Here is a 27,510-nt window from a genome sequence, read left to right as displayed (position 1 = left end):
GTGCACGGGTGCCCACCGCACTGGGCCCACCGGAGGCTGCCCGCCCGCCCGCCCAGACGCGGCAGGGAAGGGCTTGGGAGTGTGAGGCGGGAGGAGCACGGCTCCCTTAAGACGTCAGCGCTGCATGACTGAAAGCGGCCAGGGAGAGGGAAGTGCGTTTAAAATCGCTTGGAAAGTTTTATTAGGCGAAGGTACCACTTTAACAGAAGTATTTGGATCTTCTGTTATTCAGCTATTCGAGGATTTTCTATAAGTCCTTGGGATAACTTGAAGAAGCTGAGCGAGGCTGGTAGATCCCGGTTAAACTCTCCAAATGCTATATCCAGACTATTCTCCCTCCCCACCAAGACCTGCATATTTAATATTCTCCAAAAATTCTAAGTATGCTCCATGCCCGGTCACTGTGAGCGCCGGCCATTCCTGAGGCTTTGCCCTTGTGCAGGGCCTGCAACGCCCTCGGATGCTGCCTCGTGGCTCACTGGAACGGCCCCTGAAGGATGCTGTTTTGACCTCCGTTTTGAAACCCTCAAAGCAAGGTCCTAGCACAGGGCTGTGTTCATTTTGTTGTTGTTGTAACTTCTGGCTGTGCGGGGTATTCATTGCTGGGCGGGCTTGCTCTAGCTGGGGGTGAGCAGGAGCTCCTCCCTAGTTGCGGAGTGAATGTCTAATTGCGGCGCCTTCTCTGGTTGCAGAGCAGAGGCTCTAGAGTGCAGGCCCCGTGGTTGCGCTGCACACACAGGGTTAGTTGCCCTGAGGCACGTGGGATCTTCCCGGCCCAGGGATCGATCCCGTATCTCCTGAATTGACACGCAGGTTCCTGGTGGTTCAGCCATAAAGAATCCACCTGCCAAGGAGGAGATGCAAGAGAGGCAGGTTCAATCCCTGGGTCGGGAAGATCCCGTGGAGAAGGAAATGGCAACCCACTCCAGTCTTCTTTGCCTGGAAAATCCCATGGGCAGAGGAGCCTGGTGGGCTACAGTCCTTGGGATCGCAAAGAGTCAGACTCGATTAAGCACATGCCAGGCCTGAGCTCTTAGCACAGAGCCACCAGGGAAGCCACCAGAGCTGTATTCATTTAACAGACACTCATGGGCGTCCTGTCCTCAGACTGGTCCAAAGGGCACGTGTCATGTTTGCAGCGAGACAGTGTAGCCGCAGCCTCATCCTCTAAGCTCCTTTCTCTGTGTCTTTGTTCCAGTTTCTACGCGTGCCTCCATGGCGCCTGCAATATTGGGAGAAAGGCGCCGTCCCCACTGCCCAGGGGGTCCTGACCCTGGGGCTATGTGTTCCCCTCACCCCAACCCCGCCCAAGGCCACACTGGGACCTGCTTTGTTAATTGCTTGAGAAAGAATCCCAAATCCTGAAATAATGGGGAAGTATTTCCGAGTATTTCCTGTTAGTTACAAATCCACCTGCCTTCAAGTCCATGGGTGGTTCATCTACATAATTAGTTCAGCAAATGGTTTTTAAACTAAGATGAAACTATGTTTTTGGGGTTTTCTGTCAAGTATAGCGGTATGTTAGTTACAGACCCTCCCCTGCTCATGGCCACCAGACAGCTGTCATCACCGGCTGAGGCTCGTTATTTGTGCAGTTAGTTAAGGAGGTGAAGAGTCAGGATGAAGGGACTCCAGACTTTAATATTCAAACAAGAATAAACAGACCATTATGCCTCCTTCACTAGACTGAATCTAGAGGATTTTAATGGACAGAAACTGTTGATTATATTTTCCTTTCCTATTTTATTTTTGATGTGAAAGAATTTCTAGCAAAGTGTTGTTTCATCTTCTCCTGAGTCCAAGTGAAATCTCTTCCCTTTCGCATGTTTCCTGGATTACATTTTTATTGTGTGCCTAGGAATCAATATTCCAGATACATGCACAAGTGCACACATTGAAATGAACACGACTTCATTTATTTTCATGATTAGACATTCAAATAAAAGTGCTTGGGTGTCTGTTTTCATATTCATAGGTCGAGATCCGTACATCAGAGGTATTTGTATAAGTGACATTTTTATTACATTCATTTCATTTGCAATATGATAGTGGATCATAAATATGTTACTTTTATGCCACTGAATCTGATTTGTGGCACTTAGCCCTCACAAGGAGAATACTTGATATTTTATGGAGCGCCTTTCGTCCAAGAAGCGTTTTGCCACACGGGGCCAGGCTCTGCCAGGCGTGTAAATCACGCTCACAACCCTCTGCACGTCCACTGCTCTATCAGCCGCACTGTTGGGGCCGAGGGTGGCCATGACTGCCCTGCGCGCCGGGAGGCAAGGGTGAGACCTTGAATTAGGGGAAGAAGCAGGCTCAGGCAGGTTCTGTGTGCCGCCGTTGGGTCCTGACAGCCGACAGCCCGCATGCACCCCACGCTCACCCTTCACCGTGGACCGAGCGGGCATCGAGCCCTGTAGACACACAGACAGGTAAACGCCAGCCCTCGCCTTCCAGAGGCTCACAGCCTGGGGCGGGGGGCCGTACGAGAGACTGCCTGTCCCCCCACAACAGGATGGAGGCGCTGAGGCAGAGGTGACGGCAGGGGCCCCCCACCCCCAGCCCTCTGACGGATGTACCATGCCTGTTCCCTGGCACGTCACAGGGCTGACACATGTGCCAGCCAGTTGCAGTGGGAGTGAAAGAAGAGACCAAACGTCACACATCGCAGGCTCCCTGTGGGCCTGAGCCCCCCACCCCAGACTTGGAGAGCAGAGACTCATGGGTCTCCCCCACCAGCCCGGCCTTCCCTCCTCTCATTCTCCCCTTTCTCCAGCATCAGTGCCTGATCCAGGACCTCCTCCCCAACCGCCCCCTGTGCACACATGCACGCACACACACACACACACACACAGTCCCCCATACACACACACCCACACACACCACTCCCCCACACACACACGCATACACACACATGCACACACACACACACTGCCCCCCTAAACACACACATACACACACACCACTCCCTCCCATACACAAACACATACACACCCATACACACACACCACTCCCCCCATACACACACTCATACACACACATGCACATGTATGCACACTGCCCCCCTAAACACACACATACACACACACCACTCCCTCCCATACACAAACACATACACACCCATACACACACACCACTCCCCGCATACACGCACTCATACACACACATGCACACGTACACACACTGCCCCCCTAAACACACAGACACACCACTCCCTCCCATACACACATACACACACACACACACTGCCCCCTACACACATGCACACACACACACACATACCCAGTAACACTCAGTGCTCCTGCAGCCTCCTTTATGACACTCACCATATCATAGCATCACGTATGAGTGTGACACACACAGCTGAGGGCCCTGGAGCCAGGATTTCTGAATTCCAAACCCCCTCCACATCAAGTATAGGACAGGGCAGGTTATTTACATTTCTGTGCCTCGCTTTTCTCATCTGCAAAATGGGCATGATGATGACACTTCCCTGTCAGGCGACCGTGGAACTGAGTGATCTGATGTGAACAGAGGGCTTCAGGAGTGCCCGTAGCTGCTGTGGAAGTTGTACTAACATCACAGCCTTGTGGTAACTCTAGCTCGAGGGACAGCACGTGTAATGACAGTGATGCCAACAGCCCTGCCTCTGTCGCTGTTACCAGATGACCGTGCGTCTCCCACCATGAGTGAGTGCCGTGGAAGCAGGGGGCTTGTGTGCTTCCCACCTCACTGCCCCCAGCAGATGGCACAGGGTGGGCACTCACATAATATTTGGCAAATGGATGAATGGATGGACAAAGCAGCGGTCCACCTGCTCATGTGGTGCCGCTGCCCGCCAGCTCCTTCAAAAGCCTGACTGCCGCTTGTAGCCACCGACCCCCGATGCCGCCCACAGGCCCAGGGTGCTCAGGTTCACCGTGTCCACACAGGAGGGCTCCCGTCCTTCTTCCTGTGTGACTAGGGGACCCGCCCTTCCCGCCCAGTGACCACTGACGAGAGAGGCTGTGAGGGGGGCTGGCCACTCCAGGAGGGGATGCGGTCAGATCCCAGCCCTGCAGCACCCCAGACCTCACCGCCGCCCTGTGCGGAGAGAGCTTCTGCTGCAGCCCGGCCACTGCTGACGTGAGCCCGAGGGGGGATGGAGCCAGCGCCCCCAGTTCTGCACTGCTTCGTCCCCCGCTGCTGGTGGTTTTGGCAGCCATCCGCACGCCTGGCCCAGACACCACGTCTCATTCCACAGCACTTCAGAACCATTGAGCAGAGCGAGCTGCTGGAGCCGATGTTTAGAAAACCCGTCCATCACCGTAGGAGCCTCTCCGTAATAGGGGCATTGTCACCAGGGTGGGGGGCTGCGTGGTGCAGCTGCAGAGAAGTCTGCGGTAGTCCCAGGAGTCCTCTGGTGATGGCGATACGGGGAGGGGGGGCTTTGCTTGGGGAGGGCACAAGCCATCTGGAAGGGAACGGAGGTCAACTCGTGGTCCCTTGGCCACCAGACAGCCACTGAGCATGCCCAGGCCTGGACCCTGAGCACAGCAAGCGGAGCTCTGGCCTCAAAATGAGCAACACCGCCTCCCTGCCCAGCTCACGGGGTCCCCTTCCCGCCTCACCTCTGCTTCCTGGCGGGGAGCGGGTGCTCAGGGCTGGCCCCCTCCACCCTGGTGACCCTCTAGCGCTGTGACTGCTCCGTGGAGCTTCATGTTCTGGGGGCCGCGGGTGGAGAGACGGTGGATGGTGCCTGGGCCTCGGGGCTGTGGGCAGTGCACGTGGCCCCTCTTTACTTTTCTGTATGTTCTGCTCACATCCTGATGATTTGCATACAGGGTGACCCGGGGCCTCCAGTGTCTAGATTGTAGACACGGAATCAGAACACCCAGCACCCCGGTTCGCTGTGGAGTTTACTGAGCTCCTTGAGGCAGGGTCTGGCTCTCGCTGAGCCGTCAGTGAGCAGTGTTGCTGCCGTGGCTAAGTCAGACGGTCCAGGTGCCGTCGTGGCCAGAGCAGGCCCGAGTGCTGGGCGGCTGTGCCCTGGTGGGCTTTGGGCTTTTGCTGTTGGCCCTTGTTGTTTTAAGATGTAAGTCACGTAATACTCATCATTTTAAAGCAGCGGTCCCCAGCCTTTTTGGCACCAGGGACCAGTTTTGAGGAAGACGATTTTCTCACGGACCAGAGCGGGCTGGGGTGGCTTTGGGATTCACGTGCCTTACGTTTATTGTGCACTTTGTTCTATTATTGTGACGTCAGCTCCGCCTCGATCATCAGGCATTAGATCTGGAGGTTGGGGGCCCTGCTTTAAAGTGTGCAGTCCGGTGATCTGTAACACATTCACGTGGTTGCACGGCCTTCAGTTCAGTTCAGTCGCTCAGTCGTGTCCGACTCTTTGTGACCCCGAGGACTGCAGCACGCCAGGCCTCCCTGTCCATCACCAACTCCCACAGCTTACTCAGACTCAGGTCCATTGAGTCGGTGATGCCATCCAACCATCTCATCCTCTGTCGTCCCCTTCTCCTCCCGCCTTCAATCTTTCCCAGCATCAGGGTCTTTTCCAATGAGTCAGTTCTTCGCATCAGGTGGCCAAAGGACTGGAGTTTCAGCTTCAGCATCATTCCTTCCAAGGAAATCCCAGGGCTGATCTCCTTCAGAATGGACTGGTTGGATCTCCTTGCAGTCCAAGGGACTCTCAAGAGTCTTCTCCAACACCACAGTTCAAAAGCATCAATTCTTTGGCGCTCAGCCTTCTTCACAGTCCAATTCTCACATCCATACATGACCACAGGAAAAACCATAGCCTTGACTAGATGGACCTTTGTTGGCAAAGTAATTTCTCTGCTTTTGAATATGCTATCTAGGTTGGACATAACTTTCCTTCGAAGGAGTAAGCATCTTTTAATTTCATGGCTGCAGTCACCATCTGCAGTGATTTTGGAGCCCAGAAAAATAAAGTCTGACACTGTTTCCACTGTTTCCCCATCTATTTCCCATGAAGTGATGGGACCGGATGCCATGATCTTCGTTTTCTGAATGTTGAGCTTTAAGCCAACTTTTTTACTCTCCACTTTCACTTTCATCAAGAGGTTTTTGAGTTCCTCTTCACTTTCTGCCATAAGGGTGGTGTCATCTGCATATCTGAGGTTATTGATATTTCTCCTGACAATCTTGATTCCAGCTTGTGTTTCTTCCAGTCCAGCGTTTCTCATGATGTACTCTGCATATAAGTCAAATAAGCAGGGTGACAATATACAGCCTTGACGTACTCCTTTTCCTATTTGGAACCAGTCTGTTGTTCCATGTCCAGTTCTAACTGTTGCTTCCTGACCTGAATACAGATTTCTCAAGAGGCAGATCAGGTGGTCTGGTATTCCCATCTCTTGAAGAATTTTCCACAGTTTGTTGTGATCCACACAGTCAAAGGCTTTGGCATAGTCAATAAAGCAGAAATAGATGTTTTTCTGGAACTCTCTTTCTTTTTCCATGATCCAGTGGATGTTGGCAATTTGATCTCTGGTTCCTCTGCCTTTTCTAAAACCAGCTTGAACATCAGGAAGTTCACAGTTCACATATTGCTGAAGCCTGGCTTGGAGAAGTTTGAGCATTACTTTACTAGCATGTGAGATGAGTGCAATTTTGCGGTAGTTTGAGCATTCTTTGGCATTGCCTTTCTTTGGAATTGGAATGAAAACTGACCTTTTCCAGTCCTGTGGCCTCTGCTGAGTTTTCCAAATTTGCTGGCATTTTGAGTGCAGCACTTTCACAGCATCATCTTTCAGGATTTGGAATAGCTCAACTGGAATTCCATCACCTCCACTAGCTTTGTTCATAGTGATGCTTTCTAAGGCCCACTTGACTTCACATTCCAGAATGTCTGGCTGTAGGTCAGTGATCGCACCATCGTGATTATCTGGGTCATGAAGATCTTTTTTGTACAGTTCTTCTGTGTATTCTTGCCACCTCTTCTTAATATCTTCTGCTTCTGTTAGGTCCATACCATTTCTGCCCTTTATCAAGCCCATCTTTGCATGAAATGTTCCCTTGGTATCTCTAATTTTCTTGAAGAGATCTCTAGTCTTTCCCATTCTGATGTTTTCCTCTGTTTCTTCATCTCCCCAGAAGAAACCCTGGGCCCACCTGCAGTCACTTCCCATCCCCCCACCCTCACCCCAGCCTTTGGCAACCACCAACTGGCTTTGTATGGATCAGCTTACTCCAAACATCCCATAGGATCAGAACCACAGGAATAGAAAAGAAGGTCCGCTTCTTTCACTGAGCATCATGTTGCCAACGTTCATCCGTGTTGTCACGTGTGTCTGAATCCTGTGCCTTTTTGTGCCCGTTAATACTCCACTGTATACAGACCGGTTTTGTTTATCCATTCATCAGTGGATGGGCAGGTGGGTGATTTCCACTTCTGGGCTGTTAAGAATCACACTGCTGTGAATGTTTGGGTGTAGGTTTGCACAGACGCGTATTTTCTGTTCTCTGGCATGTCCACCAAGCAGTAGAGTTGCTGGATGCGTTTTTTTTGAGGACCTACCAAACTGTTTTTCTCATGCCAGACCATTCTGTCAGAAGACCATCTTGCTTAGGTAGGACTTTCGTGTTAGCTGAAGGAGAATGTTCTCAGCAGGGCCAGGAGGGGGCAGGGGGCACATGCCGACAACCTGCCCACGGAGCCCAGTGTTCACATAGGACCTCAGGCCATGGGCTCCCCCTCAAACCCAGGTGACCCTTGGCTCTTCTGTGTTGACTGTTTTCTCCGCATTCTCCCTACTCTAATTTATTGAAGTATAGTTAATTTATAAGGTGGTGGTAATTTCTGCTGTGCAGCAAGTTGATTTGGGTATACATGTATGTATACACTTTCTTTTTCATGTTCTTTTCCATATACTTTATCATAGGATATTGAATAGAGTTCCCTGTGTATACAGTAAGGCCTCGTGTTTATCCATCCTATACATTATAGTTTGCATCTACTAACCCCAAACTCCCGATCCTTCCCTCTCCCACCTCCTTTCCCCCTTAGCAACCACAGATCTGTTTCTATGTCTGTGGGTCCATTTCTGCTGCACAGATAAGGCCTCGTGTGTCATATGTTAGACTCCACATGTAAGTGATATCATACGGTGTTTGTCTTTCTCCACCTGACTTCCTTCACTTAGTATGATAATGTCTTGGTCCATCCACCTCTCTACAAATGACCCAGTTTCGTTCCTTTTTATGGCTGAGCAGTAATCCATTGTATGTATGTACCACATCTTTATCCATTCATCTGTTGATAGTCATTCAGGTTGCTTCCATGTCTTGAAAAGTGAAAGTTAAAGTCCCTAAGTCATGTCCAACTCTTTGTGACCCCATGGACTGTACAGTTCTCCAGGCCAGAATACTGGAGTGGGTAGTCTTTCCCTTCTCCAGGGGATCTTTCCAACCCAGGGATCAAAACCAGGTCTCCCGCATGGCGGGTGGATTCTTTACCAGCTGAGCCACCAGGGAAGCCCATGTCTTGGCTATTGTGAATAGCGCTGCTATGAACGTAGGGCTTCCCGGGTGTCTCAGTGGTAAAGAACCCCCCTGCCAATGCAGAAGGTGTGGGTTTGATCCTGGGTAGGGAAGAAGGGACGGAGAAGGCATTGGCACCCCACTCCAGTACTCTTGCCTGGAAAATCCCATGGACGGAGGAGCCTGGTAGGCTCCAGTCCATGGGGTCACTAAGAGTCAGGCACGACTAAGTGACTTCACTTTCACTTTTCACTTTCACGCATTGGAGAAGGAAATGGCAACCCACTCCAGTATTCTTGCCTGGAGAATCCCAGGGACAGAGGAGCCTAGTGGGCTGCCGTCTATGGGGTTGCACAGAGTCGGACATGACTGAAGCGACTTAGCAGCAGCAGGAAAGAAGGAAATGGCAACCCATTCCAGTATTCTTGATTGGGAAATCCCATGGACAGAAGAGCCTGGCAGGCTACAAGCCCATGGGGTCCCAAAAGAGTTGAACACAACTTAGCAATTAAAACAACAAACAACAACAAACACAGGAGTGCATTCATCTTTTTGAAGTAGAGTTTTCTTCAGATATATGCCCAGGAGTGGGATTGCTGGATCATTTGGCAATTCTATTTTTTGAAGAACCTCCATGCTGTTTGTCATGGTGGCTACACCAGTTTTTTTCCCACCAACAGTGTAGCGGGGTTCCCTTTTCTCCACACCCTCTCCAGCATTTGTTATTTGTAGACTTTTAGACAATGGACATTCTAACCGGTGTCAGGGGGCACCTCATTGTCGTTTTCTCTAATACTTCGTGATGTTGAGCATTTTTTCATTGTTCCTGTTGGCCATTTGTATTTCTTCTTTGAAGAAATGTCTATTTAGGTCTTCTGCCCATTTTTTGATTGGACTGTCCTTTTTGTTATTGTTAGAGATGCTTGTATATTTTAGAAATGAAGCCCTTGTCGGTCGGTCATATCATTTGCAAATATTTTATCCCAGTCCATAGATTGTCTTTTCATTTTGTTTATGGTTTCCTTTGCTGTATAAAAGCTTGTAAATTTGATTAGAGCCCATTTATTTTTGCTTTTATTTCTGTTGCCTTGGGAGACTGACCTAAGGAAATGCAGGTGTGATTTATGTCAGAGAATGTTTTGCTATGTTCTCTTCTGGCTTTATGGTGTCATGTCTTACATTTAAGCCTTTAAGCCGTGTTGAGTTTCTTTTTGTGTGTGGTGTGAGGTGTGTTCTGACTTCACTGATTTACATGCAGCTGTCTCAACTTTTCCAGTATGAGTTGCAAAAGCGATCGTCTTCTCCCCATTGTATATTCTTGCCTTCTTTGTTGAAGAGTCAAGTGGTGTTGAGGTGAGTGTGTTTATTTCTGTGCTGGCTATCCTGTCCTGATGGTCTGTATCTCTGTCTGTGCCGGTGCCATGCCATTTTGATCGCTCTAGCTTCGTAGTGCTGTCGGCGGTCTGGGAGGGCTGTGCCTCCTGTTTTGTTCTTCCTCAGGATTGCTTTGACAATTCTGGGTCTTCTATGGTTCCATATAAATTTTAGGATTATTTGCTTTCATTCTGTGAAAAATGTCATGGGTGACTTGATGGGGATCACATTGAGTCTCTGGATTGCTTTGGGTAGCATAGCCATTTTAACAATATTAATTCTGATCCAGGAGCATGGGATGTCTTTCCATTTCTTTGAATCATCTTCCGTTTCCTTTATTAATGTTTTATAGTTCTTAGCATGTAAGTCTTTTGTCAACTTGGTCAGGTTTATTCCTAAGGGTTTGTTTTTTTGGGGGGGAGGGGGATGCAATTTTAAAACAAATCGGTTTTTTACTTTTGCACTCTCCCTGCTTTAAACCACACTCTCCTCCCCTGTGTCTGCCACCTGTGGGAGTGGTCTGGGCACACAGTCTGCCTTCCTGTGAGGATTAGATACCCCAATTGTCTTCACTTCCTTGTCCTAGACCTGGAAACGTTCTGAGCCAAAGAACAGTGACATTTCAGAGTCCTGGAAAAGAAAATCGCTTGGAGAAGTTTTTTCAAATGTGTTTATTTTGTTAGGAACAAGCAAATAGAGAAGAAGGGACTTACCAGCTGCGTGCGTAGTCATGGGCACATACCTTAGACTCACTGAGGCTCTGTTTCCTCATCTGTAAAATGGGTTTAAAATTGCCTACCTGGCCAGGGGATCAAGTGGCATACTGTGGACACAGCTCCCAGTAGGATCTGAAGGCACTCAGAAGTACTCCCCCGACTCCAGGCATGAGGTGCTCTTACAGATCTGAGGTTTTCAGTACCACCACACCCCCCCCCTTTTCCCTATCTCCCCGCCGCCCTTCCAATCTCTTTCTTTCCACCTTTTCTCCTCTCCCTATGCTGGTGCCTTGCTTTCACTCTGCCCTCAGCTCCCAGGCAGCTTTGGGGTCCTCACAGTGTAGACCCCAACCTGGGAAGCTGCTGGCTGTCAGATCCCCTGGGGGTTTTCAAGGAGGTCCAGGCTGAATCCTCTTAGGAGGGATCAGATTATGCCCTGGGTCGTTTGCAGCACAGACTCCCAGGCCAGGGTGGTGGCAGATCCAGCAGGTGGTGTCCAGCCTGGCACCCCTGGGTCCCTCGGCAGCATGGGGGGAGTTGCATGGTCTGGTTTCCGCTGTCTGCCTCCCTGGGTCCCAGTTTTCTTCCCCAGGAGACCCTCGCCAGAGCTCTGAGTGGCCCTCGGCTCTGAGCCGTCAGGGAGGCTGCGCTGTAGGGGTACCACCCAGAGCAGAGGCCAAGGCTGTGCTGCATGAGGTCCGCTGCCAGACAAGGCGAGGGGACAAGGGCTGCAGGGCAGGTAAGGGATGAATGAACGGACAGCTTCCCAGGCCGAGGGCTCCTGACACATGCATTATTACTTTTAAAAACGTCACAGAAAGGACTGTGATTAACACAGAAAGTTAACGAAGCAGAAACACACGACGGGACAAAAACCCCATATCCCATCCTCTTGAAGATGAATCTCTTCGAAACTGCCAGTTAATTCAGAAAACTGAAAAGCAAAAAAAGTGAACCGAAAGGCCTAGCTAGGAATCCCTGGCTCCATTCCGGGATGTGTGTCCCAAGCAAGAGGGGTTTTCTTGGTGCGCCCCTCGGGCCACCCCCTCCCGAACTGGGGGGAACATGCCCGGAAAGTCTTCGAGGAACCAGTGCACACGGGAGGTTCCGTCCAAACAAACAGGCCCCCCTTGTGGGTGAGCTGAGCTCTCCTCAGGAACCGGCGCGCCGCTGTCCGCCGGCCGCCGCCTGTTTACCGGGGACGCTGTGCTGTGCCGACCGCCTTCCCCGGCACAGCCCGGCCTCTGGTGACCCCGCTCTGTCTGTCTGCTCTCTCGTCCACAGCCGTCAGGAATGACAGAAACAAGAAGAAGAAGGAGCCTTCGAAGCAGGAGTGCACGGAGAGCTACGAGATGACGGCAGAGCTGGACGACCTCACCGAGAAGATCCGCAAGGCTCACCAGGAAACCTTCCCCTCGCTCTGCCAGCTGGGCAAGTACACCACGGTGAGAGGCCCCGCCCACCCCGCGCCGCCACGCACGCACAGACGCACGCACGCACAGACGCACGCACGCACAGACGCACGCACGCACAGACTCCCGCATATGCTCATACACGCATGTGCCCTCGCCCTGCCGCGCAGGCGCACTAGCACGGACGCGCAGACACATGCGCCCACGGGCCGACCCTGGGCTGGAGGGACCCGGCTTGGTAAGGGGGCTCTTCACCACCCAGTCCAGTCTGGGGGTTTCAGCTGTGGATGCGTCAAGTAGGTGCTTCCTCCCTTACAGTCATGATGCACAGGTGGGACCTGTGCGGGGCTCCGGCACCAGGTGACTGAGACGAGGCTCCTGCTCATGGGGACCTTCCCCCGGGTGGAGGGGTCGAGGGGAGCCAAGGAGGAGTCGGGCGTCTCAGCAGACAGCGGCGCGAAGTGCAGGGCTCTCCAGCTGGGAGAGGTCACCCAGGCGAGCGAGGCCTCCGAAGGACGAGGGTGGAGGGTCCCTGGGAAAGCAAAGGGGGGCTGCCCCGAGGGACCCTCCGCTGCCCCTCCCCCACCGCGTGCATTGACCTCGCTGGGCCAGAAACAAGAGAAGGGGGAGGCGGGGAGGCTGGGCAGGGGGCCTGTGTTGGCTGGTCTGGATGTGCGGGGGGAGATGGCTTCAGGTATTTGGATAGTTTCAAACTGATGCTTGCACGTGTCGTGTTCACTGACGTGTAAATGTATTTCTAGTGAGTAGAAGGTAATAAGCCCTCAAAAACGAGTGAGTGTAACTAGAAAGTCGTTCTGGGCTCTTAAGTTCACGTTGCCTACCTAAGATGTGGGTTCTTTTGTAAAAACTCCAAATGTTGTAGAGTTTTGCTGGTTCAATGACTGATGCTCTAGAAAAAGAATTGCATGAAAGGTTACAGAGATAAGAGGCGATAACGGAGCCAGAAAAAGAGTGAGTGAGGCGCCCGCAGGCTGTGTGGTCAGTGGCACCAGCTTCTGAAGACCTGGCCCTGGACTTGGACGCAGGTCCCCTGGCGGACCTGCCGACAAGAGGAACCGAGAGCCTGCTTCCCCCGCGGCTAGCTCACAGAGCACCTGGTGGCCCTTGAAGTGCAGGTTCTCGTTCAGCAGGTGTGGCTCCCAGGTGCCGCTGGGCTGCAGACCACACTCCTGAGTAGCAGAGGCCACAAATGCACTTCGAGTAGCGAGACCCAGCATGACGTTCTGGGCCCGGCGCCCCATGCCGTGGCGTCAGGGAGAAGAGATGCTGGCCCGTCTGGGAAGGGACTGACCTGGCCTGGCCTACTGCTGACCTAGTAAACAAGTCCCCTTGAGCTCAGGGTACCATCCGGCCCAGAACACATGCAGGATGGGCGGCGTTGGGAGGTTTGAGGTCAGCCCTGGAGGGGAAGCAGGGCCAGAGACCTGGGTGATGCTCTGAACTGGGAACCAGGTGTGTACGGTTTAAATCCTGCTTAACCACCAGGCAGCAGTGTGACTGTGTGCTCGGTACTTGGCTTCCCTCAGCCTCAATTTTGGGTTTCAGAGAAGTCCGTAGTTTGTGATTAGGGATCTTTATTACCGTTATCATCATCGTTGTTATAGCTGATACTCAGCATTTACTCTGTGCCAAGGGCCATACCGAGTCTCTGCCTTGTGAGTTCTTTGATTCCTTCCAAGGCCTCCTTGAGGCCGGCACAAGGGCCCCGTGTCTCAGAGGAGTAAGTCTCTTTCCCCACGTCGCATAGATACCAAGTGGCCTTACACACGGGCAGTCTGACTCCAAGGCAGCTCTTTTAACCCCAGACAGTACCCTGCACCTCAGGAGGGTAGGTGACCAGGCAGGATGGAGGCAGGAGCCCTTGGGTGTCTCTGTAGGAAGAGGGGCTGTTATCCTTAAATCAGACCTTTCGCTCCAGAAGACAGAGTAAAAGAGAACAGTCAGAGCAGGGACAGTCAGAGCAGGGAGAGCTTCCTGGAGGTGGAAGCTTTTGAGCCAGGTCAAGCGGTGAGAGACAGTTGAGGGGTCCCTTGTGTACAGTCGGGGCCCCAGCCCTCTACTGCTGGCAGGGCTGTCTTAGGGTGGCCTCGTCCGTCTTGCAGACCCTGACTCACCTGATCATCAGGTAAAGTGGCGGCACTCTGGTCTGGAGGGCAAGGCACACACAAGTACGGATGGCACTTGCCCTTCTAGAGCACGTGGACTGGGACCAGACCTCACCGCAGGACGGTCCTGTCTGTGGTTGGTGCACCAGGACTTGGGTGGGCCTCTCTGGGCCCTTCCCCACCTCCCTCCTGGGGAGCCTCTCCTTTGGGATGCTCTTTGGGCCTGAGGTCTGATCCACCTGCTTCCAGGCCGGGGGGTGCTGCTGCCCTGCTCTGTGCGGGCCCAGCCCGCCCGCCATCACAGTGGCTCACACAGCAGGCCCACCACCCGCCTCAAGGCTTTGTGCGGCTGCGGGGTGAGTGTGGTACACACGGGGGGTTGGAGAGGGGGTGATGGACACTCCTGGGAGCAACTCCCGCCCGATGGCAGAGAATGACCAGCCCGCCGAGCTCCCCAGCAGGGTGGAGCCCCCTCCCACAGCCCTCCCCTCCCCCATGCTGCCCGGAATTTCTGCTCAAAGGAGCTGCTTGTGTTCGATTCCTAGTCTCAGGGTCTGCTCTCGGCCCCAGACAGGGCTTCCCCAAGAGCCTCCAGCACCCCTTTTTGTGCCTCTTTGGATCCAGCAGGGAATGTGGCTGTTAAGTCCCATCTCCAGGGGGCACCCCTAACCTCGGGGTGGCCTGATCCCTTGCCGAAGCCGCCCTAGAGCACAGGATCTAGTTCCGTTTTTACTGTAAGTGACTTCCAGGCTTTTCTGGACGTAGGTGCAGGAGTAAATAACAGCAGGTATGATGCATTCTTTGCAGCTTCTTGGTTCTGAGATGAGGTCTTTCTATAAAGAACTTTCCTACAGGCAACAGCTCCCACTGCGAGGGGACTTCGTGCACCTTCGCCAAGCTGGCACCCCCGTTAGACGCCTGTGGCAGAAGTGGGCGGAGAGGAATTAGCAGGGCAGCCAGCTGCCCATCTCCAGACCCCTGAAAAAGTGGCTCCTTCTCTTCCCTAACTCAGGAAGATTTGGGACCCTAGTCAGGGCCCAGGAGGCTATGGGAGGGAAGTGCAAGAAGCTGGCCCCCACTCTCCACGCCCAGGCCTGGGCTGGTGCTGCATTCCTTGGGGAGACTTCTGACCCCTCCCCAAAAACAAAGCGAGGAGGAAGTCCTTGTGGGGGCAGAGCAGTGGATGACCCGCCCTCCAAAGAGGAAACAGCCCAGCACCAGGATGTTTGCTCTGCTTCCTTACTGAGCATCGCCGTGGCATCCAGGTCTTAGGGTCTCTGAGGCCCAGGTTCAAGCCTTTCCCGGGTTGCTTGGGAGCTCTGACCTTGGAGCCCTGCTGGAGCCCAGCCGCTTGGCTGTGTTTTGGGACTTAGAGTGGGGGCTGCCTCGTAGGGCTGCCGAGGAGGTTAAAGGAGGGACGCATTCGTGACTTTGCAGCGCAGAGACGAGGTGCGCAGGGCTCCCCATCCAGACCTGTGTGGCTTTCTCACTGTGTGTGGCCTCCGCCGGACAGAGGTGATCTCCAGTTGTTCCTGGCTTTTCCCTCCTCGCAGGCCCCAGGAGTGCAGGCTGCCCTTCCAGGCCTCGGGGGTGTGGGGAGGGGAGCAGTGTGGCTCCGTGAGAAGACCTTAGTCCACTCGGAGAAGGAGCGCGGGCCGCGGAGCACCCCGGGTGTCCAGGAGGAGCAGCGGCCACACTCCATCCGGCAGCTGGTGCCCCGAGGCCATGCCCTGCCCTCCAGCAGGGCCCCTGATTGCTGAGACCACCAGGCTGGCCAGAGGGGTGCCTCCAGGCTCCTGTCCCAGCCCAGGCATCTTAGAAGGGGGTCTGGGAGCACCCCTGAAACATCGCCTTCAGGGAGATCTTGCCCCATCTCCCTTGCTTCTCGCCAGCTGTCCTAGGGGGCCCTCCCCCGCCCCCCAGAGTGGCGGGGCTGGCGGAAGCGCCCAGGTCTGAGGACCACACAGCATGTGCGTTGGGGTCTCTGTGCCCCGTCCTCCTACGGACGGACGTGCCGGCTGCTTGTTCACTGAGTCTCTGGACCGCAGGGAGCTACAGCGCGTCACGCCCTCACCATGGGGAGGCCTGGCATCTTCCAGTCTCCGGGGTTTCTAGTCAGGAGACAGGCTCCTGGAGACAAAGTCCAGGCTCGCTGGGCCTTAGCTCTGCAGGTGGGTGGTGATCCGCCCACCAGGGGAGAGCTCCTGAGAGTTAGAGGGAATTTGTCGTCCAGCGCTGGGAAGGGGCCTGGCTCCAGGGAAGCCCAGAGGAGGGCCCGCCCCCGTGTCACCCTCCCACGGCCAGACAGAGCACCGAGCACGCCGAGGGACGGGTGCGGAGGCCCCCACTGCCCGTGTGCACTGTATCCCCAGATCCGCAGGGACAGGGCGGTGAGCGGGACCGCGGCCTCCGCCTGCATCAGGCCTCTGAGCGCCCCTCACACACGGCTCCCTTGCAGCTCCAAACCAGCCTTCACAAGCAGAGCCCCGTGTATAGACTCGGTGAGCTGAGGGGCCAGCAGTCTGGGTTGGTGGTGTGTCCCAGGGCGTCCGGGGCCCAAGCCCCAGCCTCGACCTTGCCTCTCCCTGCCTGCCAGGTCCCCCCGGCCAGCCTCATCCTCACTTCGGGAAGCTCCTCACCCAGTGATGCACTCAGATGTTTGAGCGCCCCTGCTGAGCGCCGGGCAGTGCGGCCCCTGGGGACAGGGCGGTGTGTCAGGGCTGAGGGCTGGGAGCGCAGGCCTGAAACGCAGGCAGCCCCTGCGGGGGTTGTCACAGAGCGGCTGGGTGAGCCCAGCTGTGCCCAGACTGGGGGGCGAGGGGTGCACCCCAGGGCAGTGCAGGCCAGCAGGAGGGGCAGCCTGGGGAGAGAGCCTGAGGCCGGGCCCCACTGTGCGTCTTCCCTGAGACAGAGGGATCTGGGGAAGGCAAGTCAGCTAGACAGCCTTGCAGGCCTCAGGGAAGACTTTGCCTTCTAGCCTGAGTGAGATGAGACATCTTTGAGCAGCACCGTGACTCGCTGTGACTTAGGCTTTAAAAGGATAACCACATTCCTTTGGTTAAAGAACGTGCTGTGAGGAGGCCAGGGTGGAGTGAGGAGGTCCAGGCAGGAGGTGATGGGGGCCGTGGGGTGTGACCCCTTCTCCAGGTCCTGACACCTCTCTGCAAGGGGAATGTGAAACTCTCACCCCTAGTGCATCTTAACGCATAACTCGACATCAGGTAGACGTGTTCCTGTTGCAGGTGATAGAAACAAAACGCAAATCCACTTAGACTAAACGATAAAACCCTGGTGTGGTCAGGCGAGGCTGGATGCAGCAGCTCGGTGTCCCCAGGAAGGGCCCTCTGCCTGTGGTTGTCCTGGGTCAGGTGGAGCTGTTGGTTCATCAGATTACAAAGCGGTGCCGCTGCCGCCTCCCATCCCTTCATTCACTGGCTGGAGTATTTGCTAAAGAGAGCTTTTCCACTACTCGGTTATCATTTAAAAAAGATGAATCTAAGCTTTAAAAAGTCAACTACCAACAACCCCCCTGCCCCCAGCCCCAAGGCTCCCTGGTGAAGACTGAATCGTCCGCATGTTCTGAAGAAGCCGGGTTCAGTCCCCTGCCTTCCACAGCTAGCCTTGACCCCGTTTTCTCTCCCCCTTAGAATTCCAGCGCTGACCATCGAGTCCGGCTGGACCTGGGCCTCTGGGACAAATTCAGTGAGCTGGCCACCAAGTGCATTATTAAGATCGTGGAGTTTGCCAAACGCCTGCCAGGTTTCACCGGCCTGACCATCGCAGACCAGATCACTCTGCTGAAGGCCGCCTGCCTCGACATCCTGGTACGTGGGCTCCGCACCCGCTGTCGGGGTGAGTGGGGAGGAGGGGCTAGGGTGCCCAGGGGACCCCCAGGGGCTCTGGGTCCACTGCCTGACCGCCACAGTCTCCCCCAGAGCTGGGCAGCACCACCTACTCCCCCTGGGGTGGGAGCCCCTCTGGGTGGCCTGGGAAAGGGCCCGCAGCCCCGCACTGTGGCTTCTGGGCCTTGGAGGTGTGCGGGCCTGTCATGCCCATCCTCTGCCCAGCGCTGGCCGGGCCAGCGCCCTTGGGCAGGGAAGCGGTGGAGGTGCGTGGTGTGCGGGGTCTCTGGAGGAAGTCGAATGCGGGGAGTGTGACATGAGCTTTCAAGGTGCTTTGAAAGCATCGATTTTTCTTTGTGTTACACCTTGGCTAGCTTCGGGTATAAACAGTTCTGCAAAGCAAATCCACTTACTGTAATTAGACACACCTGCACAGCCCTTCTCAGGAGGAGGAGGACTCAGTCCAATCGTGCAGGATGCACGAGTGTGTGTGTGACTCCTCGGGGAGCCGGATCTCTCCAAGAGTGGTAATGGTTACTCTGGAACCTGCGGCGGCCAGGGATCCTTTGAGTGTGTGTGATGTTTCTTATGAAATCAGAGGGTCTTGGATGACCCTAGAAACGTTCAGGACAATGAAACATCTGAGCTGGGCTGCCTGTCTCGCGCCCACGCCTGTACTTGGTAAAGCTCAGCTCTTCTGACCAGGTGGGCGGAGACCAGTGTCTTCCGGGCAGGGGGCCACGGAGCTCCTAGTGCCTCCGAGGGCAGTGCGGGGGTGAGGCTCCAGGGCACGAGCGGGGCGTTCTGGCGTGGACACGAGGATGGAGCCCCGTGGGTCCCTGGGTCCCGGTGCTGGGGGCAGGTCTGGAGGACTGACCCCGGTGCTGAACGTGTCGGCCTGGGAGACCGTCAACCCCCCAGGCAGCCCGGGACTGGGGTCCTGACCCCGCGGGCCCGGCGCCTCCGGGCTTCGCTCTCCCGGCTTCCAGGCCTCCCTTTTGTCCAGGTGCTGCTCCCTCTGTCTGCCTGGGGGCCCACGCGTCAGCCCTTCTCCTTGGAGTCAGGAGGGATGGGAGCCACTTTCCGTGGCCTGTCCTGGCCTCAGTTTACCCATGTGTAGGGCAGGCATGAGGTCACCCGGGAGGGCCTTCATGGGGTCATGCAGTCCTGGGCAGAGCGTGGACCGGCCCGGGGCTCGGCCAGCGGCGGCGAGGCTGTGAGGCCTGCTGGCGGCTACAGGCTCTGGGCCGGACTCAGGCCGCCTTCCATCGCGCTCTCCTGGCCTCTTGGTTGCGGCATGGTGTTGGGGTGTGGCAGGTGGGGGGTAAGCTCTAGCAGGGCCGAAGGAGACCGGCAGACGGGATGCTCACGGTCCGAGGCCACGCGTCGTCTGGCGGGGACCGCCCCCGTGATGCCCGGCGCCATTTGGGGCTCATGGGTCCGTCCAGGGAGGCGCGTTCCTGTGCGGGGTCTCGGTGGAGATGGGATCGCAGCCCACGAGGAGCAGCTCTGTGCATGGAGGCCTGGCTCCCTGTGAGAAGGGCCTCAGCCTGCTGGCCTTGAAGCGGTGAAGAGGGCTGAAGAGGAGGGAGGCTCTGTGCTCTGTTGTTGCTCAGGTGCCGAGTCGTGTCCGACCCGGCGACTCCCTGGATGGCAGACCCCAGGCCCCTCTGTCCTCCACTGTCTCCTGGAGCCGTTCAAACTCTGTCCTTAGAGACTCCTCCGCGGTGAGGCTGTCGAGAGAACCGAGGGTCCTTGTCTGCAAACCCTTGGCTCAGTCCCCGCACTTAGTACGCGCCTTGCCTTTGGCCATCGGGCCCTCCTCACCAGCACCGTCGCCTGTAAGCCCAGTGTGTCTGTGAGCCTCTCAGACGCGTGTGTGCACAGACATCCACACGCGTTGTCTTGAGCTGTGCTCCCAGGACTGCATGGAGGCGGCCGGTCTGAGAGCTGCGATTATAAAGGAAGCTTGGTTTCAGACTTAGCGCTTAGTAACGTGAAATATTTCCCTTCTGAATTTTTAAGTTGATAACATGTTAAAACAGTATGTTGGGTCTCTTGGGTTAACTAAAACATATTATTAGATCTTTTAAAATATTTTATAATGGAACATAGATGGTTGGATGGCATCATCGACTCAATGGACGTGAGTTCAAGCAATGACAGGAGACACTGAGGGCAGAGGAGCCTGGGATCTGCCGTCTGGGGGTCGCAGAGTCGGACACGACTTGGCGACCGAGCAACAGTAGTTGATTTGCAATGTTCTGTCGTTTCAGGCGCGCAGTGAGGTGATCCAGCTATACGTGTCTCTCTCCTCTTTTCCCAGATTTTTTCCACATAGGTTATTGCAGAACTCTGAGTAGAGTTCCCTCTGCTACACAGGAGATTCTTGTTGATTCTATACAGTAGTGTGCACATGTTCACACAAACTCCTAACTCATCGCTCTCCTCCGCTTCCCCCCATGGTAACTGTAAGGTTTTTTCCTCCGAAGTCTGTGAGTCTGGTTCTGTTCTGTAAATAAGTTCTTTGGTATCATAGTTTAGATTCCACTTTTAACTGATACCCTGTGACATTTTTCATTCTCTGACTTATTTCACTTAGTGTGATCATCTCTAGGTCCATCCATGTTCCTGCAAATGGCATTATTTTTTAAATGGCTGAATAGTATTCCATTGTATACATATGTACCACATCTTTATCCATTCACCTGTCAATGGATACAGGTTGCTCCCATGTCTTGGCTGTTACAGTGCTGCTTTGAGCATAAGGGTGCATGTATCTTTTCGAATTATGGTTTTCTCTGGATATACCTCAGGAATGGGGCTGCTAGATCATATGGTAGGTCTGTTTTTAGTTTCTTAAGGACCTTCCACACTGTTCTCCAGGGTGGGTGCACCAGTTTACATTCCCTCCTACAGTGGAGGAGGGTTCCCGTCTCTCTGCACCCTCTCCAGCATTTATTGTTTGTGGAATTTTTTGATGATAGCCGTTCTGGTTGGTGTGAGGTGATGTTAATATCTCATTGTAGCTTTGCTTTGCGTTTTTCAATAATCAGCAGGTGTCAAGCATCATTCCACGTGCCTGCTCGCCATCTGTGCGTCTTCTTTGGAGAGATGTCTGTTCAGGTCTTCTGCCTGTTTGTTGAGTGGGTTGTTTGTTTTGAAGCTGTTAAGTATCGTGAACTGTTGCTAAATTCCAGGGACTGTTCCCTTGTCAGTCACATCATTTGCAGATATTTTCTCCCAGCCTGTGGGGTGTCTTTTCATTTTGTTTATTGTTTCTTTTGCTGTGCAGAAGCTTTTGAGTAGGTGCTGTTTGTTTATTTTCATTGTTATTTCCATTATTCTGGGAGATGGATCAAAAAAGATACTGTTGCAATTTTATATCAGAGAGTGTTCTGTCTGTGTTTTTCTGTAGGAGATTTAAGTGTCTAGTCTCAGATTTAGGTCTTTAATCCGTTTTGAGCTTATTTTTGTGTGTAGTGTTAAAGAATGATCTGATTTCTTTTTTTTTTTTTGTATGTAACTGTTCAGGTTTCTCTGCACCGTTTGTTGAAGAGGCTGTTTTTCCAACACTGTGTAGCCTTGTCTCCTTTGTCATCGATGCATTGATGACGGGGCGTGGTTTATTTCCGGGCTTTGTATTCTGTTCCATTCATCTTTATTTCTGTTTTGTGCCAGAAAATGCTGCTTTTGATGACTGTAGCTCTGTAGTGTAGTCTGAAGACAGGGGCCTGATTCTTCCTGCTCCATTTTTCTTTTTCAAGATTGCTTTGGCTTCTGGGTTTTGTGTGTTTCTGTACAGATTTTTAGGGATTTTTTTTTATTCTAGTTCTGTGAAAAATACTACTGGTAATTTCACAGGGATTGTGTTGAATCTGTGGATTGCCGTGACTAGTATGTTTCATTGTGACAGTTTTGATTCTTCCAGTCCAAGCATGTGGTATGTCTTTCCATCCGTGTATCATCATCAGTTTTGTCCATCAGCGTCTTACAGGTATCGGGATATGGGTCTTTGGCCTCCTTAGATACTAGGTGTATTCCTAGGCATTTTATTATTTTTGTTGCAGGGCTAAATGGGACTGTTTCCCTAATTTCTCTTCCCGATCTTTCATTATTAGTGTGCAGATACGCAAGAGATTTCTGTGTATCTCTTTTGTACATGCACCTCACTGCATTTATAGATGAGCTCCAGGAGGTTTCTGGAAGCTGCCTTAGGATTTTGTGTGTATAGTGTCATGTCATCTGCAGATATTGAAAAATCCTTACATCTCTGATAAATCCCCGTTGACATGGTGTATGATCCTTTACATGTATTGTTGGATTCGGTTCGCTGGTGTTTTGTTGAGGATTTTTGTATCTTGTGTTCATCAGGACTGTCAGCCTGTGCTTTTCCTTTCCTGTGACATCACACCTGGTTTTGGTATCAAGGTGATGGTGGCCTTGTGGAGCGAGTTGGGCAGCGTTCTGTCCTCTGAAACTTTGGGGAAGAGCTTCAGAAGGATAGGCATTAACTTTCCTCCTAATGTTTGGTAGAATTTGCCTGCAAAGCCATCTGGTCCTAGACTCTTGTTTGTTGAAAGTTGTTAAGTTTCAGCTTCAGGATGTCTGACTGATTGGTCTGTTCATATTTTCTCTCTCTTCCTACCTCGTTCCGTCTTCCTTTCTTCTTGGAGTTTGTCAGTTTCTTCTGGGTTGTCAGTTTTATCAGTGTCTAGTTGCTTGTGATGATAATCTCTTACGAGTATTTCTCTGCACTGTACCTTCTCTTTTTTCATTTCTGATTTCATTTCTTCTTTTTTTTGGATGAATGTGCCTAAAGGTTTATCAGTTTTCTTTATCTTCTCAAAGAAATGGCTTTTTGGCTTCATTGACCTTTGCTGGTTTTTTGTTCATTTCTATTTTTTCTCTCTTGCTCTATGATTTTTTCAAACTTTGAGGTTTTGTTGTTGTTCTTTGTCTAACTGCTCTAGGTATAAGATTGGGTTGTTTGAGGGGGTTTTTGTTGGTTTCTTGAGGTACGTTTGTATTGCTGTAAACTTCCTCTTAGAACTGCTCTTGCTGCATCCTGGAGGTTTTCTGGGCTGTGATGTTTTCATTTTCACTCATCTCTAGGAATCTTTTGGTTTCCTCTTTGATTTCTTCAGCAATCCGTTGTGTGTTTAGTAACATATTGTTTAGCCTCCAGGTTTCTGTGCATTTTACAGTTTTTTTCTTGTAGTTGATTTCTGATCTCATAGAGTTGTGGTCAGAGAAGATGCTTGATATGCTTTCAGTTTTCTTGAGTTTGCATAGGTTTGCTTTGTGACCCAGCGTGTGATCTGTTCTGGAGAATGTTCCTTGTACACTTGGGAAAAATGTGTGTTTGCTGATTCTGGATTAAATGCTCTATGAATATTGATTAAGTCCATCTGGTTTAATGTGTCATTTAAAGCCTGTGTTTCATTGTTGATTTTGGTGTTAGGTGATCTGTCCGTTGATGAAGCTGGGGTGTTAAAGTCCCCACTATTACTGAGTTACTGTCGGTTTTCCCTTTTATGGCTCTTAGTATTTGCATAATATATTGATGTGCTCCTGTGGTGGATATATAGTTACAGTTATATTTTCTTGTTGATCCTTGTGATCATTATGCAGTATCTCTTTTTGTCTCTTATAAGTCTTTATCTTAAAGTCTATTTGTAGGATTTCCCTGGCAGTCCAGTGGTTAAGAATCCGCCTTGCAGTGCAGGGCACATGGGTTCGCTCCCTGTTTGGGGAACTAAGATCCCACGTGCTGCAGAGCACCTGAGCCTGCCGGCCACAACTGCCGGGCCCGCGTGCCACAGCTGACGGCTGGGGCAGCCCGAGAAGCACATTTGAGAAAAGAAAGTCTGTTTGTCTGATAGGAGTGTTGCTCCTTGAGCTTTCTTTCGATTTCTGTTTGCATGGAGTACATTTTCCTATATTTGAAGTGGGTCTCTTGTAGATTAAATGCTCCAACCAAAAGACACAGACTGGCCGAAATGGATCAAAAAGAAATCAGTCCTGAATATTCCCTGGAAGGACTGATGCTGAAGCTGAAGCTCCAATGCTTTGGCCACCTGATGCTAAGAGCTGACTCACTGGAAAAGACCCTGATGCTGGGAGGGATTGGGGGCAGGAGGAGAAGGGGACGACAGAGGATGAGATGGTTTGATGGCATCACTGACTCAATGGACCGGAGTTTGGGTGAACTCTGGGAGTTGGTGATGGACAGGGAGGCCTGGCATGCTGCGGTTCATGGGGTCGCAGAGTCGGACACGACTGAGCGACCGAGCTGAACAGCACTCAGTCTCTGCTGCTGTGTTCAGGCGTGCGAGGACCCTCTCTAGTGGCGGTGCACGGGCGTCTCTCGCTGCCAAGCACGGGCTCTCGGGCAGGTGGGCTTCGGTCGCTGGCGCTCACCAACGTCAGCAGTTGTGGCTCGCAGGCTCCAGGGTGTGGACTCGGCAGTGTGGTGCATGGCTTAGCTGGCCCACGGCGTGTGGGATCTTCTGGAGCCAGCCTTGGCAGGCGGTTTTAACCACTCTACCTGCAGGGAGGCCCCTTCTCTTCATTGATGATTAGCATTGTGTTTGGATTCCTTTTTCTTTTTTGTGTATCTGTTGTAGATTTTTCTGTTTGCAATTACCACGAGTTTCTCTTTAAAAAAAAAGACAACTGAGTGTTCGGCTGCAGCAGGTTGGCTGCAGCATGGGGGCTGTGCGCTGTGCCCGCGGGCTCTCGTGTTCGGCTGCAGCGGGTTAGCTGCAGCACGGGGGCTGTGCGCCGCACCCGCGGGCTCTCTCTGTGTGGCCCACAGACTCGTGTGGTGTTTGGGCTCAGTACTTGTGGTGTGGGTGCTCAGTAGTTGCATCGCGTGGGCTTAGTGGCTCCACAGCGTATGAGATCTTGGTTCCCCTGTGCTGTGCTGAGTCAGTCATGGCCCCATGACTCAGTCTGCGACCCCATGGACTGTAGCCCACCAGGCTCCTCTGTCCATGGGATTCTGCAGGCCAGAACACTGCAGGGGGTGGCCACCACCAGGGATCAGACTGCGTCCTCTGCCTTGCAAGATGGACTCCTAACCAGTGGCCCACCAGAGAAGCCTCACTGTGAGGGTTTGACGTGGCATCTTCTGTAGAAACAAGGTTTGTGTGTTTCTTGAGCTGCGGGCCCTTTCATTTCAAATGCGTCAGCAGTCTCGTGTCTGCTCCCCTGGTTCCCGGTGCCTGGTTTGATGTCATTTCGTGTGGGGGTGATTTCCTACCTTTACTGTCTGTCTGCTTTTACTGGTAAGCATTTCCGTTCATAATTTCCCTGTTTGTAGTTTTGGCCTTTTCTTTTCCACTTGGAGAAGTTCCCTTCATATTTGTTACAAAGCTGGTTTGGTAATGCAGAATTCTCTTAGCTTCTACTTGTCTGTGACTCTTGATTTTTCCCTCAGACGTGAATGAGTGCCTTGCTGGGTGGCTCGTTCTTGGTTGTAGTTCTTCCCTTGATCACTCTGAAAATGTTGGCCACGCCCCCTGGCCCGCAGAGTTTCTGTTGAGAAATCTGCCGATACCCTCAGGGAGTTCCTTTGTGTGTTACTTGTTACTGTTCCTTTGTTGCTTTTAATATTTTTTCTTTGCCTTTGATTTTTGCTAATTTGATTACTACGGTCTCGACATGTTTCTCCTTGGGTTTATCCTGCCTGGGACGCTCTGTACTTTGTGGACCTGAGTATTTCTTTTCTCCTGTTATGGATATTCTCGGCTGTCACATCTTAAGATACTTTCTCGGGTCCATTCTCTCTTCTCCGTGCGAATGTTGGTGCCTTCAGTGTTGTTCCAGAGGTCTCTTTCTTCCTTCCCTTTTCCTTATTCTGCTCCACGGCAGGGATTTCCAGCATTCTGTGTTCCAGCTCACTTTATCTGGTCTTCCTCCTCGCTTATTCTGGTTTGATCCCCTCTAGTGTATTTTTCGCTCCAGGTATTGTTTATCTGCTTGTTTTCTCTTTATTTCTTCTGGGTGTTCGATAAACACTTGTTGCACCTTTTCTGTATTCCCGCCATTCTTCTTCTGAACTCGTGGGTCATCTTCACTATCATTATTCTGAGTTCTTTTTTTCTGTATTCCCGCCATTCTTCTTCTGAACTCGTGGGTCATCTTCACTATCATTATTCTGAGTTCTTTTTTTCTGTATTCCCGCCATTCTTCTTCTGAACTCGTGGGTCATCTTCACTGTCATTATTCTGAGTTCTTTTATGGGAGGTTGCCTGTCACCGCTTCACTTAGTCGTCGTTCTGGGGTTCCAGCTCCTTCCTTCCTTTGGGAACATTCCTTTGATGTCTCATTTTGTCTTAGCTTTCTGTGACTGTCTTTTCTGTTCCACGGGCTGCAGAATTGTCATTCTTGCTTCTGTCGTCTGTTCCCTGGTGGCTGAGGCTAGGAGACTTGTCCTGGCTCCCTGATGGGACTCCACTGGCAGGCAGAATTGGGTCTTATCCCTCTGGCGGGAAGGACTGTGCTCAGGGAGACCTGAAGCTTGTCTGCTGATGGAGCGGGCCGTGTTCCCGTGCCGTGTTGCTTGGCCTTAGGTGACCCAGCACGGGCTCCTACGGGATGTTTGATGGGGCTGATGGCGGCCTTCGGGGGCATCATACCAGTGGGCACTTCCCAGAGTTGCTGCTGCCGCTGCCTTTGTCTCCGCAGTGAGCCTCAGACACGTGCCCTCCGCACCCCCCACAGCCTCCGCAGGGGACCTGCAGTGCCAGCCTCTCACGAGGCCACCGCTTTCCCCCCGGGGGGGGGTACACAGGTCCTCGTATGTGCCCTTCAGGAGTAGAGTCTCTGTCTCCCCCACTTGCGTGGAATTCCTGCAGTCACACCTGCTTTCCCTCAAAGCCGGATTCTCTGGGGGCCCCTCCTCCCATCGCCAGAGCCCCAGGCTGGGACGCCCGCGTGGGCTCGGGCCTCTCATGCCCGGGGGAGAGCTTCTCCAATGTGACTGTTTCCCAGTCTGTGCATTGCCCCCCCGGAGGGTAAGGGGTTGGTTTTATTGTGCTTCCTGCCTCCTGCCCTTTCACTGTGGCTTCTTTGTCTTTGGGCATGGAGTATCTTTTTAATAGTTCCAGTGTGGTTTTTGCTTTTTGATGATGATCATTTTTCATCAGTTGCGATTTTGGTGGTGGTGTGAGAAGGGAATGAGCTCAGGTCCTTATACTCTGCCATCTGGAGCGGATCTGTTTTTGTATGTCTTTTTCTTCCCTACCTCTTTGGTTCCTTCTTTTGTGATGTGATGACTGCCTTTCTTGTCGTGTTCAGATTGCTTTTTCTTTTTTGTATGTGTTTATCTATTGTACAGCTCTGGTTTGTGGTTACCGTGATGCTTTGCTACCGAAGTCTGTATGTAAGCAAGCTGTTTTCCGTTGCTGGTCTTCTAATTTCCGGTGCGTCTCCAGTGTCCTGCATTTGTTCCCTCCTCCTCTCACAGTTGCTGGTTTTGATGTCATGTTCTGTGTGGGGGTGATTTCCTACCTGTATGCTTGCCTTTGCCGGTGAG

The 27,510-nt window shown here is 52.6% G+C and overlaps 1 protein-coding gene across 39 annotated transcripts in view; it reads left to right on the top strand.

Moving 5' to 3' along the window:
* Positions 1–27,510, top strand: part of RARB (retinoic acid receptor beta) — a 592,139-nt gene that overhangs the window by 552,998 nt on the left and 11,631 nt on the right. For 33 of the 39 annotated variants that reach the window (XM_086380780.1, XM_086380789.1, XM_086380787.1 and 30 more), the window contains 2 exons: positions 11,871–12,031; positions 17,772–17,948. In XM_086380780.1, the coding sequence (XP_086236906.1) occupies positions 11,871–12,031; positions 17,772–17,948 (338 nt within the window). Of the gene's footprint in view, positions 1–11,870; positions 12,032–17,771; positions 17,977–18,116; positions 27,506–27,510 lie in introns of those variants that run through there. The other 6 variants (XR_015156377.1, XR_015156374.1, XR_015156375.1 and 3 more) reach the window with 3 other exon arrangements.

The sequence above is a fragment of the Bos grunniens genome, chromosome 27 (assembly GCF_055505025.1).
Source record: "Bos grunniens cultivar Pamir isolate PY7600 chromosome 27, Bosgru_T2T1.0, whole genome shotgun sequence".
NCBI classification, from domain to species: Eukaryota; Metazoa; Chordata; class Mammalia; order Artiodactyla; family Bovidae; genus Bos; species Bos grunniens.
Note: the sequence above shows the minus strand (reverse complement) of the source record. Positions and strands in the feature narration are given on the sequence as shown.